The 14,383-nt window shown below is 54.1% G+C and overlaps 1 protein-coding gene across 2 annotated transcripts; it reads right to left on the bottom strand.

The window, feature by feature from the left end:
* Positions 1 to 617: 617 nt before the first annotated feature.
* Positions 618 to 10,673, bottom strand: LOC308641947 (von Ebner gland protein 1-like). 2 transcript variants are annotated; one of them, XM_081280530.1, is made up of 9 exons: positions 10,446 to 10,673; positions 8,542 to 8,634; positions 4,193 to 4,440; positions 3,645 to 3,781; positions 3,166 to 3,236; positions 2,497 to 2,607; positions 1,623 to 1,724; positions 1,407 to 1,433; positions 618 to 898 (listed from the first exon to the last, which is right to left on the bottom strand). In XM_081280530.1, the coding sequence occupies exons 3-8, from the start codon at positions 4,280 to 4,282 to the stop codon at positions 1,408 to 1,410; spliced, it is 537 nt and encodes a 178-aa protein (XP_081136656.1). In that variant the 5' UTR covers positions 4,283 to 4,440; positions 8,542 to 8,634; positions 10,446 to 10,673; the 3' UTR covers positions 618 to 898; position 1,407. The 2 variants fall into 2 exon arrangements, with proteins under 2 accessions (XP_081136656.1, XP_081136655.1); XM_081280529.1 differs by having other exon boundaries at positions 618 to 775; positions 10,446 to 10,671.
* Positions 10,674 to 14,383: the final 3,710 nt, after the last annotated feature.

Consider the following 14,383-nt stretch of genomic DNA (forward strand, 5'->3'; position numbering starts at 1 on the left):
TCTGCAGAGGGAGCCCCCAGTCAGAGGGACACCGGACTGGTTCATCCATGGAGGAGAAGAGCCTGTGGCCCCAGTGGGCTCCATGTCGGCGGCTCAGAGCAAAGCCCCAGAGTGACTGGGGACCTGTCCTCACGGCACCAGGGCCTGGAGCAAGGCCTCTCCTGGAGCTGTTTCCCCCGGAGCAGCTCCTGATTCCAGCCAGTGCTGCAGGGGGGGGGGGGATGTGGTCCCTCTCACTGTGGGTGAGGGGTCCCAGTGTCCTGCTGTCACTGTTGTGACAGGTAGTTGGCAGCCCTGGAGCCCAGGTGGTCCCTTCTGCACTCAGGTTGTGCTGGGTCTCTCCCCTGGGTGAGGAGCTCTACTCTGTCACGCTCACAACCCTCTCCCTGTCACCCCCAGACTGGGCTTCATGGTGGCCAATGTGGAAAGCACCCAGGGGAACCCTGGGCAGAGCCAGCTCCCACCTCCTCAGCCGGCCACTCAGGCCCTTTGTAGCAGCACCATCCATGAGAGCCAGGACGTGCTGGGCACCTTGTCCTTCCCATCCAAGTCCCTACCCATTTCCTTCCCAGCAGGGGGCCCTCCCAAGTGCCCCACAGACAGACAGAGTCACCAGGGACTGCTGAAGCTCTTTATGGAGAATCAGGAAGGTGGGGGGGAGGGGAAGGGCAGTGGGGGGAGCCAGCTGGGCCCAGGTGGGCCACCCTCCATGTCCCCCAGGCCAGAGGTTCTGCTGGTGCCACCTGGGGCTGCCGTGGAGCGTGGTGTCCCTGCCCTGGGAACAAGAGGAGGTCAGTGAGCCCAGGGGGTGGGCCAAGGGAGGACTGCAGTAGTGGGGCATGCTGGGACCTCTGGGCTCCATCCGCGAGGTCAGAGCAGGTTGCCCAGAGCTCCTCTTCTGTGTGGGAGGAGGGACGGTGACTTCAGGCCAGTGGAGGGCAGGGAAGGACAGGATGCTGTGTGGACTCTGGCTCCGCCCACACCTGGGCAGGGGAGCTCCCAAATCACACAGCTAGGGACCAGGGATTCTGAAGTCCCCAGGCATGGCAGCCACACCTTCCAAGCAACTCATGGGGCACATGGTGTCACCACTGAGGGCCAGAGAGGTGCTGAGGGACTTCCCGCCTTCTGGCAAGCACTCTGGGGGGTTGGGGGAGAGGGCCAGGGTCTCCACCAGTGGCCCCACCCGGGAGCGGTCACCATGGGGGTTCCCTCACTGCCCAGATGACATCCTAGAGAAACCTGAGGACGACACCGAGGACTGGCCACGCCTGGGGACAGCACACCTGCCCGGCCAGGTGGTGGCTCTCCTGTCCACCTAGAAGCAGGGGACGTGTCCCCAGAAGTCCCATCACTCCACCCCCAGGACTGGGAGGTCCTCATGTCCCCTGAAACTGGTCTCTTACCCTAATCGCTCCCTGGAGAGCAGGCTTCTGTGGAAGAAGGAAAAACACGATTCAGGAGAGCCTGGGGTTCCACGGGACCCAGGGCCCCGCCCTCGGCCAGCACTTCCCACCACCCCTCAAAGGACAAAGCCAGGGTCCATGCAGCTCGCTCTTGTGACCGTCCTTGGCTGAGCTCCTGGCGGGGGGGGGGAGAGCCCTGCAGAGCCCTCTCCCTACCCCTTTGCTTGGGGATGAAGATGCTGTCTGCGTTGAGGCCTCTGGCTGCTGCGACCTGCTCAAACTCCTGCAGGGCGTCTACGTTGACTTCAGGGTACCTGCCTGTAGGAGAGGCCACGGGAGACAGGACTGTGGGGGCAGAGCTGGGAGCTGCTGCATCTCCTTCCCAGCAGTGCTGGGCAGGGAGACCTCAACGTGGAGCTGGACCCAGAGGCCTGGGGCTGGGGCAGAGCCCAGCTAGGAGAGGAGGACCAGGGGGCGTGAGCATCCACAGGGCGCCCAGGGCAGCCGACCCAGAAGGCCCAGAGCCGCTCTCCTTAAAGCCACCCAGCCTCTCCCTGGACAGGACAGGGAGTGGCAGGACCAACTCTGCCCTGCAGGAGCGCCCCTAGGCTCAGGCACAGCCCTGCTGTCCACTGCTCTGTGTTCCCATGCACCTGGCTGTGGGGGAGCTGGGGGACACCAGGCCTTGTCTTCAAGTCAGATTGGACTGACACCCAGTGTCTGCTCCGAGTTGGACTTCCCACGCAGGCTCCCCATCCACGTCCTTCCCTGACCCCTGCTGGACTCCCCACAGGTACCCACGGATGGCCCTGCCAGGTTTCCCCAACGAGTCCTCGACTCATCCTGTGACATTCATGACATTGGTGGCCCTGTGCCCACAGCACCTCCTCCTTCCTGCGTTCCCATGCAGGGACGGACCATCCCCAGTCCTGAGCTCTGAGGTGGGACTCGGGCTTCCTCTAGGAAAACCCATCATCTGGACAAGGTAGCCAGGTCCTTGGATCCTGGTGGCACCTCCTAGGGGAGGGGCAGGGGGCTCAGGGAGAAAGGAGAGGGACCAAGGCTGGAGCCACCAGACACTGTGACTCACCCACAAGCTTTGCCATTCGGATGTGCTGCCCGTGCATGTCCCCCTCACAGTAGAGGATGTAGTGGTCCTCGTCCTGGGACTTAAGGACCTGCACCTCATGCTTGCCCCCATCTGCAGAGGGACAGTGGACGAGTTGGGAGTGGCCCTGATCCTCCACTGAAGACCCAGAATGGCTGACTCCAGCCCAGAACACCCCTCAGTAACTCCCCCTCTCCCCTCCCAGGCTCCCTGACCTGGGTCCCCACCTGGCCTGGCCCCAGGCCTTGGGACCACTTCCCAGGGACCAAACGCACCCAAGAGATGGCACATGTCGAGCTGCTGAGTCACAGGGAGGTCTGGGGCATGAGACTGGCAGAGGGTGGAGCTGGGGCAGCACAATCCACCCTCAACCCCAGCCGAGTACACCCCTGGCCCTGACCAATGCCAGGGGTCAGCTGTGGCCAAAGAGGGAGCCCTGGGCAGAGACCCCCAGGCCTCATCCACCAGCCTCAGCAGCACTGGGGTCGGGAGTTTGACTCTGTGGACAAATGGTCTGGTGGGGGTGGAGGCTGGGTATGTAGTAGGGCCAGAAACGAGAGCCTCAGGCCAAAGGCCACCCTGAGAAGCTTCTGGCTGGCCCCATGTGCCCATGGGTGGCCGGAGCTGTCCTGAACGGGCCCCAGCACTCACGGGCTGTGTATCTGCCCGGCTCGGCGGTCTTCTCTAGCACAGTGCTGATCTCGCGACACTGGCCTCCGATCCTGGAGGACAGAAGCTCCGTGGGCAACGCCGCCCTGCTCAGGGCAGCCACGGGGCCTGGCCTGGCAGGAGGGCCCCAGACAGGCCCAGGAGCAGCAGGCCTCCCCACACAGGAAGTCGTGTGTGTTCACAGACGCTGAGCACCCTGAACTGGTCCAGGCACCAGTGGGCCCTCTGAGTCCCACGGAGAGCCTTTGGGCCCCCAGGGGCCAGAACTCTGTGTCCTCCGACCCCCCTCACTGGCTGCCAGGGGATATCAGGCTGCCTGGGAGGAACCCCCCTGGCAGAGTCGCCATAGGCTCCAGGTGCTGGGTGCTGAGGGCCGAGTAGGCCCCCGGCATGGTCTGCACCCCACCCAGCCCTGCTGTCCTCCATGGAAAGGGAGGATCATGAGGCCAGCAGACACTCACAGGACAGTGAAGGTGACTTCCAGGTGGCCCCCTGCCAGGGTCTTGATGGTCATGGGGGTCACAGACACAGACTCCAGCTTCGTCCAGGGAATCTCCCTGTCTGCTGCCGTGGCCTTCAGGTACCACGTGCCTGACGCCTGCAGAAGGCACCTGACCATCAGGGCTCAGGCCCACCTCCAGAGCCTCCCCTCCTCAGCTACCCTGGACTCTATGCTCCAAGGACCGGGGACCTGGAGCATCCTCCGCCCCTACCCCACCCGAGGTCACCCCCACTTCCACCAGGCCCCCGAGAGCCAGATCCCAGCTCCCGCAGCTCGGCCAGGACCCAGGCGCTGGCTCCCAGGGCAGATGTGTCCCCTGCTTCCACCAGCCCTCTGCAGCCCCATCTGGCCCAGACCCCCCTGCGCCGTGTGATGTCTCCTTGGGGCAGGGGTCCCAGGCCTGGTGTCAAAACGAGGGTCTCCTTCATGGGGGAGGGATGGGGTCTGCACCCAGCCGTCTTGGCCCTCCCTGCCCCCGCAGCCCCCCACCCATCTGAGCCTCCTCACATCCTGGTTCTCCTCATCCCCGACTGGGAGCGTCTGGGCCCGCAGGGCAGCGAGGAGGCTGAGGCCCAGGGTCAGGAGCAGGGTCTTCATGCCGGGTCTGTGCTCGCGGCTGCTGGGCGCGGGCTCCCTGGGCTGGAGTGGCTGTGCTGCTTCCTCACGCCCCGCCCTTTATACTGCTCGGGGCAGGCCCCGGGGAACTTGGCACAGAGCGCCCACCAGTCCTTTCCTGGCCACTGAGCGTGGCTGCTCTGCAGTGGAGCAGATGAAACGTCACTATTGTTGGAAGGTGCTGAGTAACAGTGTGTCCGTTCCCCAGGGCATCATCAGGACAGGGCCGCTGTCCAGGGGAGCCACTCCCACATTTCACCTGGCAGGAAATGAGCCGGCTGGAGGGTGCAGCCCCCGTGTGCAGAGCCCCAGGGTGTGTGCGGTGGCAGCAGAACCCTGGGGCCCTCCCCTCATGGCATTCCCTGGCTGACACAGGGGGGACCCAGCGAGCCCTGGGCTCTGGTCTTGGTGACCTTCCCGCATCCACGACAGGTCACTTCACCTCAGATTCATCTTGCAAAAGGAGGGCCCCTGGCCAGGCACAGTGGCCACCCCTGTAATCCCAGATCCTGGGGAGGCTGAGGCAGGAGGCTCTCACCTTCAAGACCAGCAGAGGCAACTTAGCCAGACCCTGTCTCCAAAGAAAGAAAGGAGAAGGGCTGGTGATGTAGCCCAGTGGTAGAGCCCCTAGGTTCAGCCCTCACCCCTGAAGAGGAGCAAACCAAGAGGGACCTGCAGTGTGGACAGGAAGTCAGTGTGTTCACAGAAGAGAGCTCCCTGAGCACTGTGTGCACCAGGACCCGCTCCACGTCCGAACAGCCGTGGGTCAGACAGACACCCAGACAGGGGTATGCGTGTGCACGAGCACACACACACACACACACACACACACACACACACTCAGACAGCGAGCAATGGCTGGGGAAGGGGCTGAGGTCATGGTCCACTGACTCTAGGCCCTGAGGTCACCGTAGCCAGAGTGGGTCCTCACCCCAGCAAGGAGGCCAAGAAGCCCTTCCCACCACATCCCAGGGTTCCAACCTTGATTACCTAACGCCCTGGCCTCAGCAGGTAGGAGGATGCAGGGGAGCCACCAGAGCAGGAGCTGGAAGGGCACCCTGATGGCTGGCCACACCTGCGATGTCCTCTGTGCCCATGCTGGAGTCCATGCTGCCCAGGGTCCACACAGCGCTGGACCGTCTGGCTTAGACGTTAAGTTCTGTTTTATTTCCAGTTTCCAAGATGAACCTCCTCCTTGGGGGCGGGTCAGGTGGGACTGTTTCTAATGTCACACCTGTACCCTTAAAGCTGTCACTACCTGCCCCGTTGCTTACGTTCCCCACCCCCTTCCCTGAAAATGGGAAAGCCCAGGCCCTCTCCCTATCCAGATGTGCTCCCTGTCCTGTGTGTTTGTGTGTAACTACGCATGTGGCCTCGGGATGCGTGTGATCCTCAGGATTTGGAAGTAACAAAACCTTCATTTCCCTGTCTCTCCTGATCATTGAATGGGCCGTCTATAGCTTAAAGATCCTACATTGGGCTGGGGATGTGGCTCAAGCGGTAGCGCGCTCGCCTGGCATGCGTGCGGCCCGGGTTCGATCCTCAGCACCACATACCAACAAAGATGTTGTGTCCGCCGAGAACTAAAAAATAAATATTAAAAATTCTCTCCCTCTCTATCTCTCTCTCTCTCTCTCTCTCTCTCTCTCTCTCTCTCTCTCCCTCCCTCCCCTCTTACTCTCTCTTTAAAAAAAAAAAAAAAAAGATCCTACATTAAAAGTGTCATAGCAGAACCGAGACCTGGGACTTGGGATGAGAGGCAGGGAGGGTGAAAAACTGCTAGACAGAGGGGCACAGCAAAGTGATGGTGAAAGGTGGAGAAGCGCAGAAGCAGCAGCAGCACCCTCAGAGCAGCCCACGCCCCTCAGAGCAAGAAAGGGCTCGCAAAGAGGTGCAGATGGAAAATGAACAGCCGGTGTCGGGATTTACTCCTGGTGATGCCAACACATTAATACTGAAGATCAAAAAGAACAGGAAACTATAAAATGAGAACAGGTCCGGGTACTTTTAAAATGCAAGGAAATAGAGATCATTTAAAATCTTAAAGGTGCATGTGTAACAAATAAAAACCCAATAAAGGGGATAAAGTCTATGCTTGACAGTAGAAAGGAAATGACATATATTGGAAGACAGGACACAGAAATCAATAAAAACAAAAATACACCAGAATCAAGTCAGTCTGCAGTCTCCATCTAGTAATTAAATGCTACCAAAAAGATGCTCCTGAGTACAGCGGCTCTCAGGAGCCAAAAGAAATCCACCCCTAGCCTCGAAAAACTGACATACATGCAGAATAGATCAAGAGATTCCAGTATGCTGACGAGTTTCAAAGAAAAGCATTTTTTAAATCCTACCAACAATGTACACGTGTTCTTTTCTCCCCACATCTTTGCCAGCATTTATTACTATTTGTATTCTTGGTGCTTGCCATTCTAGCCTGGGTGAGATGAGATCTCAGGGTAGTTTTGACTTGCGTTTCCCTGATTGCTAAGGACATTGAGCATATTTTCACATATTTGTTGACCATTTGTATTTCTTCTTTTGAGAAAAGTTGGGTTGAGTTTATCTGTGCATGTGTTGATGCAGAAAGTCAAGGGTCAAAAATTTTCTCTCATATGTGGAAGCAGGAAAGAATTAAGGAATAAGAAAGGGGAATCTCATAAAAATAGAAAGGAGAGGAAGGGGAAGGGGAGAGAGCGGGGTGAGAAAAGGGAGGAGACCAACTGACCGTGGGCCTTGCTGTGTAAGTACATCACAGTGAACCCCGATTCTATGTATGATTACAATGCACCAAATAACAAATAAATAGAAAGAAGAACAATAAAGGAAGAGGTCAGGGGAGAGCAGAGGGAAGGAGAAGAGAAGTTCTGCAGAACAAGAGGAAACGAATTAACATCACCTTTACACGTGAAGATGAAACCCACTCATGTCTGACCATGACACCCAAATAAAAACACAAATAAGAAAACATCAGAAAAAGTTAAACAGAATATCAAAAATGGTTCTCTTTTTTAAACAGTGTATTTGGAGAGATCATGCGGTCTTCCTTAAAAAAGTGATAGATTCATGAAGGGTAGACGGATTCAAGGAGTTAGGAATCTTCCTTTATTAACTGAACATTCAGACTTTTATTTAAACTCTTCTCTCTGTATATATTACTTCTTTATTATTTCCTGAATTTATAACTTCTACCATCAAATTATTAAATAGTAGGCCACCCCCTTTGAGTGTGATGAAAGTCACTTTGAGTCAGAATTTCAGACCTGTCACTCTGCACACCAGAGGGTGTCCCTGCCTGTTGGCTGCACAGTGCTCCTGGCTTCCGGGTTTTTCTCATGTCGTTTGCGGCCCTAGACTCTCTCTAGCTGTGTTCTATCTTTCATTTACAAAAGGTAGGACCTACATTGAAAACGTACACATATCAAAACACAAAGCCATCTCCGACTGCGGGAGAGCTGAGAGCCACCCTCCCTGGCCTTCATCAGGGATGGATTTCAGGACGCCTGCTGCGGGCATCACAGGAAGCACAGGTGCAGCCGCAGTGACGGGGACAGGCTTCAGGAAGCCAGTCAGCCAGGTCCACTAACTCTTGACCATAAAAATCACAAATGGCGCATGCTTGGAAACCTGGATGGAGGGGAGGTCCATTGCACTGATATTTAAGAGTGCTACTGTGTGCGTGCACACACACACACCCCAAAAACAAACACCTTCGTTTGCAAGAGTTCATACAAATTTTTAAAATGTGCTTTGAGTGCAGAAGAAGAGTGATCTGTGGGGAAATGGAAATGCAGGTGGACACAATGCATAATTTTTAAATTAAATACAGAAGCCCGTTAGGTTGAACCTTGTTCAAGATAAAACACCGATGCAGTGAAATGGAGCCGGCTCAGACCCAGCTAAGGGGCCATCCTCCAAGGAGGTCAGTGCCACGAACTTGAAGGCAGGCCGCAGGGAGCACGAGAGCCAGAACAGAGGGGAATGGAGGGGTCTTGGCAGACCCACACTCCACATGGGAGGTTCCAATCCTCCCCCATTAGACAGCAAGTGCTATAAGTTCTGCATGAGGCTGGAGGCAAGTGTGGGGTGGCTCTACAAGTCTGATGGAAGGCTGTGAGCGAAATGCAGGCCTCACGCTCGTCGGTCAAAGGGGAAGTCCTGCACATGATCTTGCACCACATCTGAGCACAATGCTATGCTAGATGGTGACCACGCAGAGCAGAGGTGACCACAGTTCTTACCTACGGGGAAAACCCCGCAGGATCCAAGCCAGGGCCTATGTCCAACACCAGTGCTCCGAGGTCTGAGGTCCGTGGTGAGAGATGAGTTCTGATCTGCAGGTGGGAGACAGTCAGAACCCTCTTTCTATTCTGCCTCAGGAAACGGTGTGGTCAGCTTCACAGGAAGAGGAAGGAAGGGGCACAGCAATCAGCTTTTTAAGCTTGTGACTGGTATGCTATTATTTTCTCAGTCCAAATACATATTTATTTTCAGATCAAATTGGAATTGATGACTGTGTCCAGCTCAGACACAAAGTCCTAGTCCAGTGGCTGCTTGGCGTGGAGTTTAAAGGCCGTGCAGGCACCGAGCAGTTCAGACGCTGCAGCAGGACTCCATCACGGAGTCCAAACCCCCACGGAATCTCTCCACAAGTCTGCACGGTTTCCTTCCCTCGCTCTAGCAGGGCCTTGTCCAGGTGCAGTGACACTAGACGTCCCTTCTCCATGTGAGGCCAAGAAGGACCCTGGGGTGGACATCCAGGGATCTTGCCCATTTCCTCCTGCCACCTCCCAGGGGAGCCAGCAAGGGGCCAAGTGGAGCTGGCGTGAGCACAGCCCTCTGCCAACCCGGGGCTCGTTTTCCAAGGTCCCTCGAGGTTCCAGCTTCACCATCCAGTCGGTGTCCTGTCCCCACCGAGCGTCCTGTTTCCTGAGTGACCGCAGAGGGCTCCAGGAGCTGCCTGGGTTGGCACAGTTAGGCCTGCCGGGCCCAGCAGGTCTCTCCATTATGCTCCCCCCCTCTGTGGCCCTCCAGAGCCCAGAACAGTCGCCTCCCAGGGCCAGGAAGGGGGGAGCCAGCTTGACTCACAGCATGGGGAGCACACAGAGCCCCACGTGGTGCTGGGGGCAGCTGTGCTGTGGACAAGGGACGGAGTGATATGGGTGTCACCATCCAGCCTAGAGGGGCCTCTTGGGTCGTGGCCTGTCACATGTGTCTGGCATGTCCCTATCACTGGTCCTGGTGCCTCCCCTGTGGAGTGACAGCCATGTGGACAGCTCAGGTCTGGCGTCCCCACCACTGGGCTCCTCGTCCACCCAGGCCTGGGCTGGCAAAGCTGGCTGGACAGATGTACCCAGTGAGTCACAGGAGGCTGAGGGGAGTGGATCTGCCTTGGCCACGAGAGCCCGGGTGCCCCTGGGAGGCCGGACGCCCTTGTGTGCAGAGGCTGCGTCCAGGGCACGGCTGTGTTTGCACTCGAGCTCTCTCCTCTCCATTTCCTCCAAGGCCCTGGCCTATCTGAACACGGGATGCTTTGAGTGAGAGCTGACTTGTGTGACCGTCACACAGGCAGGAACGTGCCTGCAGGCTCCTGGACCAGTGTCCTCCCGAGCTGGCTGCCAAGTTGCTGCATGTGGAAGTGGCCACTGGGGAGCTTTGCCAGCCTCACCCCAGGCCACGAGGCATCCTCTGGGCTCCCCCACACCCCCGTCCAGAGGCTGGTCCCCAGAGGGATTGGGTCGGCGTCTGGTGGCTCAGAGTGGGCAGGCAGAGAGAAGAGCCAGGCACAGCACCTCTGAGAGCCACAGCAGCAGCTCTCTGGGGAAGAGCCCTCGGAGGACCCCGGGCAGAGACAGGAAGCGCCCAGGTCCTGCGTGACCTCACAGCCTGCCCGACCCTGCACCCCAGCCTGGACCGCTGCACGGCCAGCTTGACTCCCAGCGTGGGGAGAGCACAGAGCCCGTGTGTGCTGGGGCGCTGTGCTGTGGGCCAGGGACGGAGGGATCCGGGTGTCTCTGGGCAGGGAGAAGCTAGGGGAGATGTGGGGCTCGGAGCCTCAGAGGCAGCGCCACTGCTGATTTGCAGCCACGAGGAACAGGGACCTGGAAGGGCAACAGGATGTGTCCTGAAAACTGTAGCAACTGACCTTTCAAACACCACGGACAGAGCACGCTTATCTCGCCCGCGTGAGTCCTCGCCCCCAAACAATTGTGTGGCGCTCTGGACCCGTGAAGGCCCGGCCTCGGGATCTGCGTCACGCTGGCTCTGGCCAGCTGGGCCCTGCTCAGGGAAGTGGGGCTCAGGCAGCTCCCGGCTCTCTGTCCCCTGCAGGCCACGTGCCTGTCTGTCCCGCTGGCGTCCGCTGCCTGGGCCCTCTGTGGGGAAGTGAGCAGCTGCTGGCTCAGAGCCCCCAGCACTGGCTGCCAGACAGGGGACCAGGCAACCCAGGGACTTCCGGGGGCAGCTCAAGGCCACCACCCTCCCTCCCGCAGGCCCCAGGACCGGCTCCTTGCTCTCCTTGTGTTTTGTCTGGGGAAGGGCGGACGACACCCTGAGGAGAAAGGGTCCCAGAACCAGAAGCTCAGCTGTGACCCCAGTGCAGCACTTGAGCTTGAACTCGGCTCAGCCCAGCAGCCGCCATTCTTCAGACCAGGCTGCCTTTGTTCTGGGCTATTTTAAGTTCTCTCTTCTTCCTCTGCCTCTCTCAGAAGCAGACTCACTCCTGGGGCCTTCTGGTCACCTCCTCTGAGCAGGTCTGCTCCCATACGATGGCTCCCGTTACGCCCGTCCACCTCCAGCGGATCCGTCTGTGGGCCCAGTCCCTTTGCAGGGCTGTGCACCATCCGCACAGTCCAGCTTCAGAACACTACCCCCAGGGCCCTCGGGCCCATCAGCACTTGGTTCCCAGTCCCACCCAGGTGAAGGTGATCCCCCACTCACTGTCTTGTCAGGGTCACCCTGAGGATGAATATGCTGGCCAAGCCACGCTGGTTGGTGGGAAACCAAAACCATGAGACCCTTTTTATGTAATTGGGACTTTGCATTTTCATGCTGATGTTTCTGACAGGAGGCATGAGTATGCTAAATGCCAAACAAATAAATTTCAGATGGCTAGAATATAACAGGTAGTTCATGCCTTGGAGGCTGTTCTACTACCCCTCAGCATATCAAGGACAAAGTAGAAGGCTCTTCTTCTATCTCAGTACATTGTGGACAAACCTGATAACGGACAACAATCACCCTTTGAAAGGTCATGAGAATTTTAGGCCCCACATCGACTATATCAACTAGAACCCAAGCCCATATTTCCAGCCTCTTAGAAAACCTGATCGTTATGCCTATTTTACAAAGTTCACCACATGCAGTCTCATTTTTACATTTAGGAAAGTTAAAACATATAAAGATATATTCCTCTCTTTTTATAAACCCTTTCTTACTTTACATAGGGATATATGATGAGCATAGTTAATATTGGTGGAAAGTGGATTGATGTTCAGAACTTACTTTCTATTGAGAAAGATTATAAAGACATGAGAACTAGTGCACCTTGACTGAGAAACAAAGAAACTCTTTGAGAAAGCAGCTCAACCAGTTTTATGAGAATAAATTTAGGAATTAACTAAAATAGCTTTATAAGACACAGTTTTAGAATAATGTTAGAAATATTATTTAGATTCTTAAGTTTAGAAATTCTTAAGTTTTTAGTTGTATAGGTTTCTGATATGTTTTAAGAATGATTCATAAACTTTAGGATATTTTATTTTATTTTATTTTTTTTAAAGAGAGAATTTTTTAATATTTATTTTTTAGTTCTCGGCGGACACAACATCTTTGTTGGTATGAGGTGCTGAGGATCGAACCCGGGCTGCACGCATGCCAGACGAACGCGCTACCGCTTGAGCCACATCCCCAGCCCTAGGATATTTTAAATATAAGATTTAAAGGGACTTTTTAAATGGGAATTTTAGATTAGAAATGAAGTACAAGTGTACTTTAAAGGTTAATGATTGGTTAGGAAACTCAGAGTCTGGTTACGTAGTTTGGCATTAGTTAATAAGAAAATAGCATATCTTGGGAAAAATGGTAAATCTTGGGAAAATCTGAAAAATGTAAATTAGTGACGTATTTTATTAATGACTCTGTACTTTTAATAATTATATAACTGAAGGACGTATCCTGGAAAAATGTAAATTAATGTTACATTTTTTGTACCCCCAGTCATGGTTAAGGAATGTCTTGTCTTGGCAAAGTTTTAAATTATATAATCAACGACGTATTCTGAATCTATAATGATGAGAAAAATTGTAATAAAAGATGGCCCAGAGAAAGCTGCATTAGCTCTCTCTCTGGAGATTGCTCCAACGGAACGACTCCTGTCTCATCTTTTCACCGACGCCACTCATCCTTCAGGACTCCCTGGACCCCGCTAGGGCAGGACCCCGGCACCACCCCAGCTGGAACCACGGATCTACTTGCCACCCCTACAGAATTCCTGTTCTGTAGATTTCACGTGCACAGGATCGTGCAGTGTGTGGCTTGCTGACTGGCTTCCTTCCACACCCGCGGGGTCTCCACACTCGTCTGAGCTGAAGCCTGGGCCACAGCTTCATTCCTTGGTGTGGCTCATAAAGGTTCTGGCATGTGGACAGACATCCATTGTCATCTGCCAGACCATCCGATGGTCATGGACACTGCACCTACCAGGGACCTCTGCACAGGTCCCTCCCAAACCCTGGCAGACAACACATTGCTGACACGACTCAAGGAGTAGCCACAGAGAGTGCACCCCTCACCCTCTGCTATGTGCAACACACCTGCCTGAACTACCAAGGGACCCCAGCCTGGGAGGCTTCAGACAGAGCAGGTCCCTGAGCTCTGACACCACACACACTGTCAAAGTCCACCATCATGGGCAAAGAAGCCACAGGGAAACTGCAGTGTTGAGTCCACCTGGAATTAAATTCATCACTACACAGCACACAGACAGCCCAGGGCACATCACAGAGAGAAGGCTATTCCTTAAGAATGGCCCCACATAAAACGGAAGAGATGCTTATCCCAACAGATGCAAAATCTAAACATGTAAATATAATGTGAAAAAAGCAAAGCAACATGACTCTTCCAAAGATTGACAGCTCTCTAGTAACTGACTCCAAAGATATTGAAATGGATGAACTACAAAGAATTCAAAATAATAAGGTTAAAATATTAATGAAATCAAATAAAATTCAAATAAGCAGCCAAACAAATTAAAGAAGACAATGTAGGATATGGAAGAGCAATTTAATAAAGACAGATTCTGAAAAAGAATCAAACCTTAGAAATTAAAAACTCAATAAGTCAGATTTTTAAAATTCTATGAGAATCCTCACCAATAGACCAGATCAAACATAAGAAAAAATATCATGGCTTACCAACAAGGTTGGTCAGTTAGTACATGTGATCAGTAATAAAGAAAAAAATAAGGAATGAGCAAAATATACGAGCCCTGTAGAACACAAAAAAGAGAAATCTTATAAATATTTGATAAAAATGAAGGAGCAAAGGTTCAGGCAAAAGGCATAGAAAACCTATTCAGTGAAATAACAGCAGAGAGTTTCCAAAATCTCAGAAAAAAATATGGACCTCAAGGTTTAGGAAGCATTTAGAACCCCAAATTGATGTAATCAGAAAAGAAATTCTCTATGACATAATAAGCTGCCAAACAGAACAAAGAAAGAATGTTGAAAACTGAAGAGGAGTAGCAGCAAGTCTTTTTACAAAGGCAAACCCATCAGAATAACAGATTTCCTAGAAGAAACTGTGAAGGCCAGCAGGGCATGAAATGATGTATTTCAAACCCTGAAAGAAAATAACTAGCCGGGTGTAGTGGTGCATGCCTGTAATCCCAGTGTCTGGGGAGGCTAAGGCATGAGGATCATGAGTTCAAAGCCAGCCTAAGCAAAAGTGAGGCACTAAGCAACTCAGACTTGTCTCTCAATAAAAATACAAAAAAAGGTCTGGGGATGTGGCTCAGTGTTCAAGTGCTCCTGAATTCAATCCCCAATACTAAAAAAAAAAAAAGAAAAGAAAAGAAAAGAAAAG

Source organism: Spermophilus citellus, assembly GCF_964194105.1.
Source record: "Spermophilus citellus genome assembly, chromosome: 2".
Lineage (NCBI taxonomy): Eukaryota > Metazoa > Chordata > Mammalia > Rodentia > Sciuridae > Spermophilus > Spermophilus citellus.

What these genes read in the sequence shown, in the direction of transcription:
- LOC308641947 (XM_081280530.1), bottom strand. Translation starts at nt 4,282, where the DNA reads ATGAAGACCCTGCTCCTGACCCTGGGCCTCAGCCTCCTCGCTGCCCTG. An exon ending in GAAGTCACCTTCACTGTCCT is followed by an intron (nt 3,237 to 3,644) that starts GTGAGTGTCTGC and finishes TCTGTCCTCCAG; the next exon opens with GATCGGAGGCCAGTGTCGCG. An exon ending in GCCGGGCAGATACACAGCCC is followed by an intron (nt 2,608 to 3,165) that starts GTGAGTGCTGGG and finishes GTCCCTCTGCAG; the next exon opens with ATGGGGGCAAGCATGAGGTG.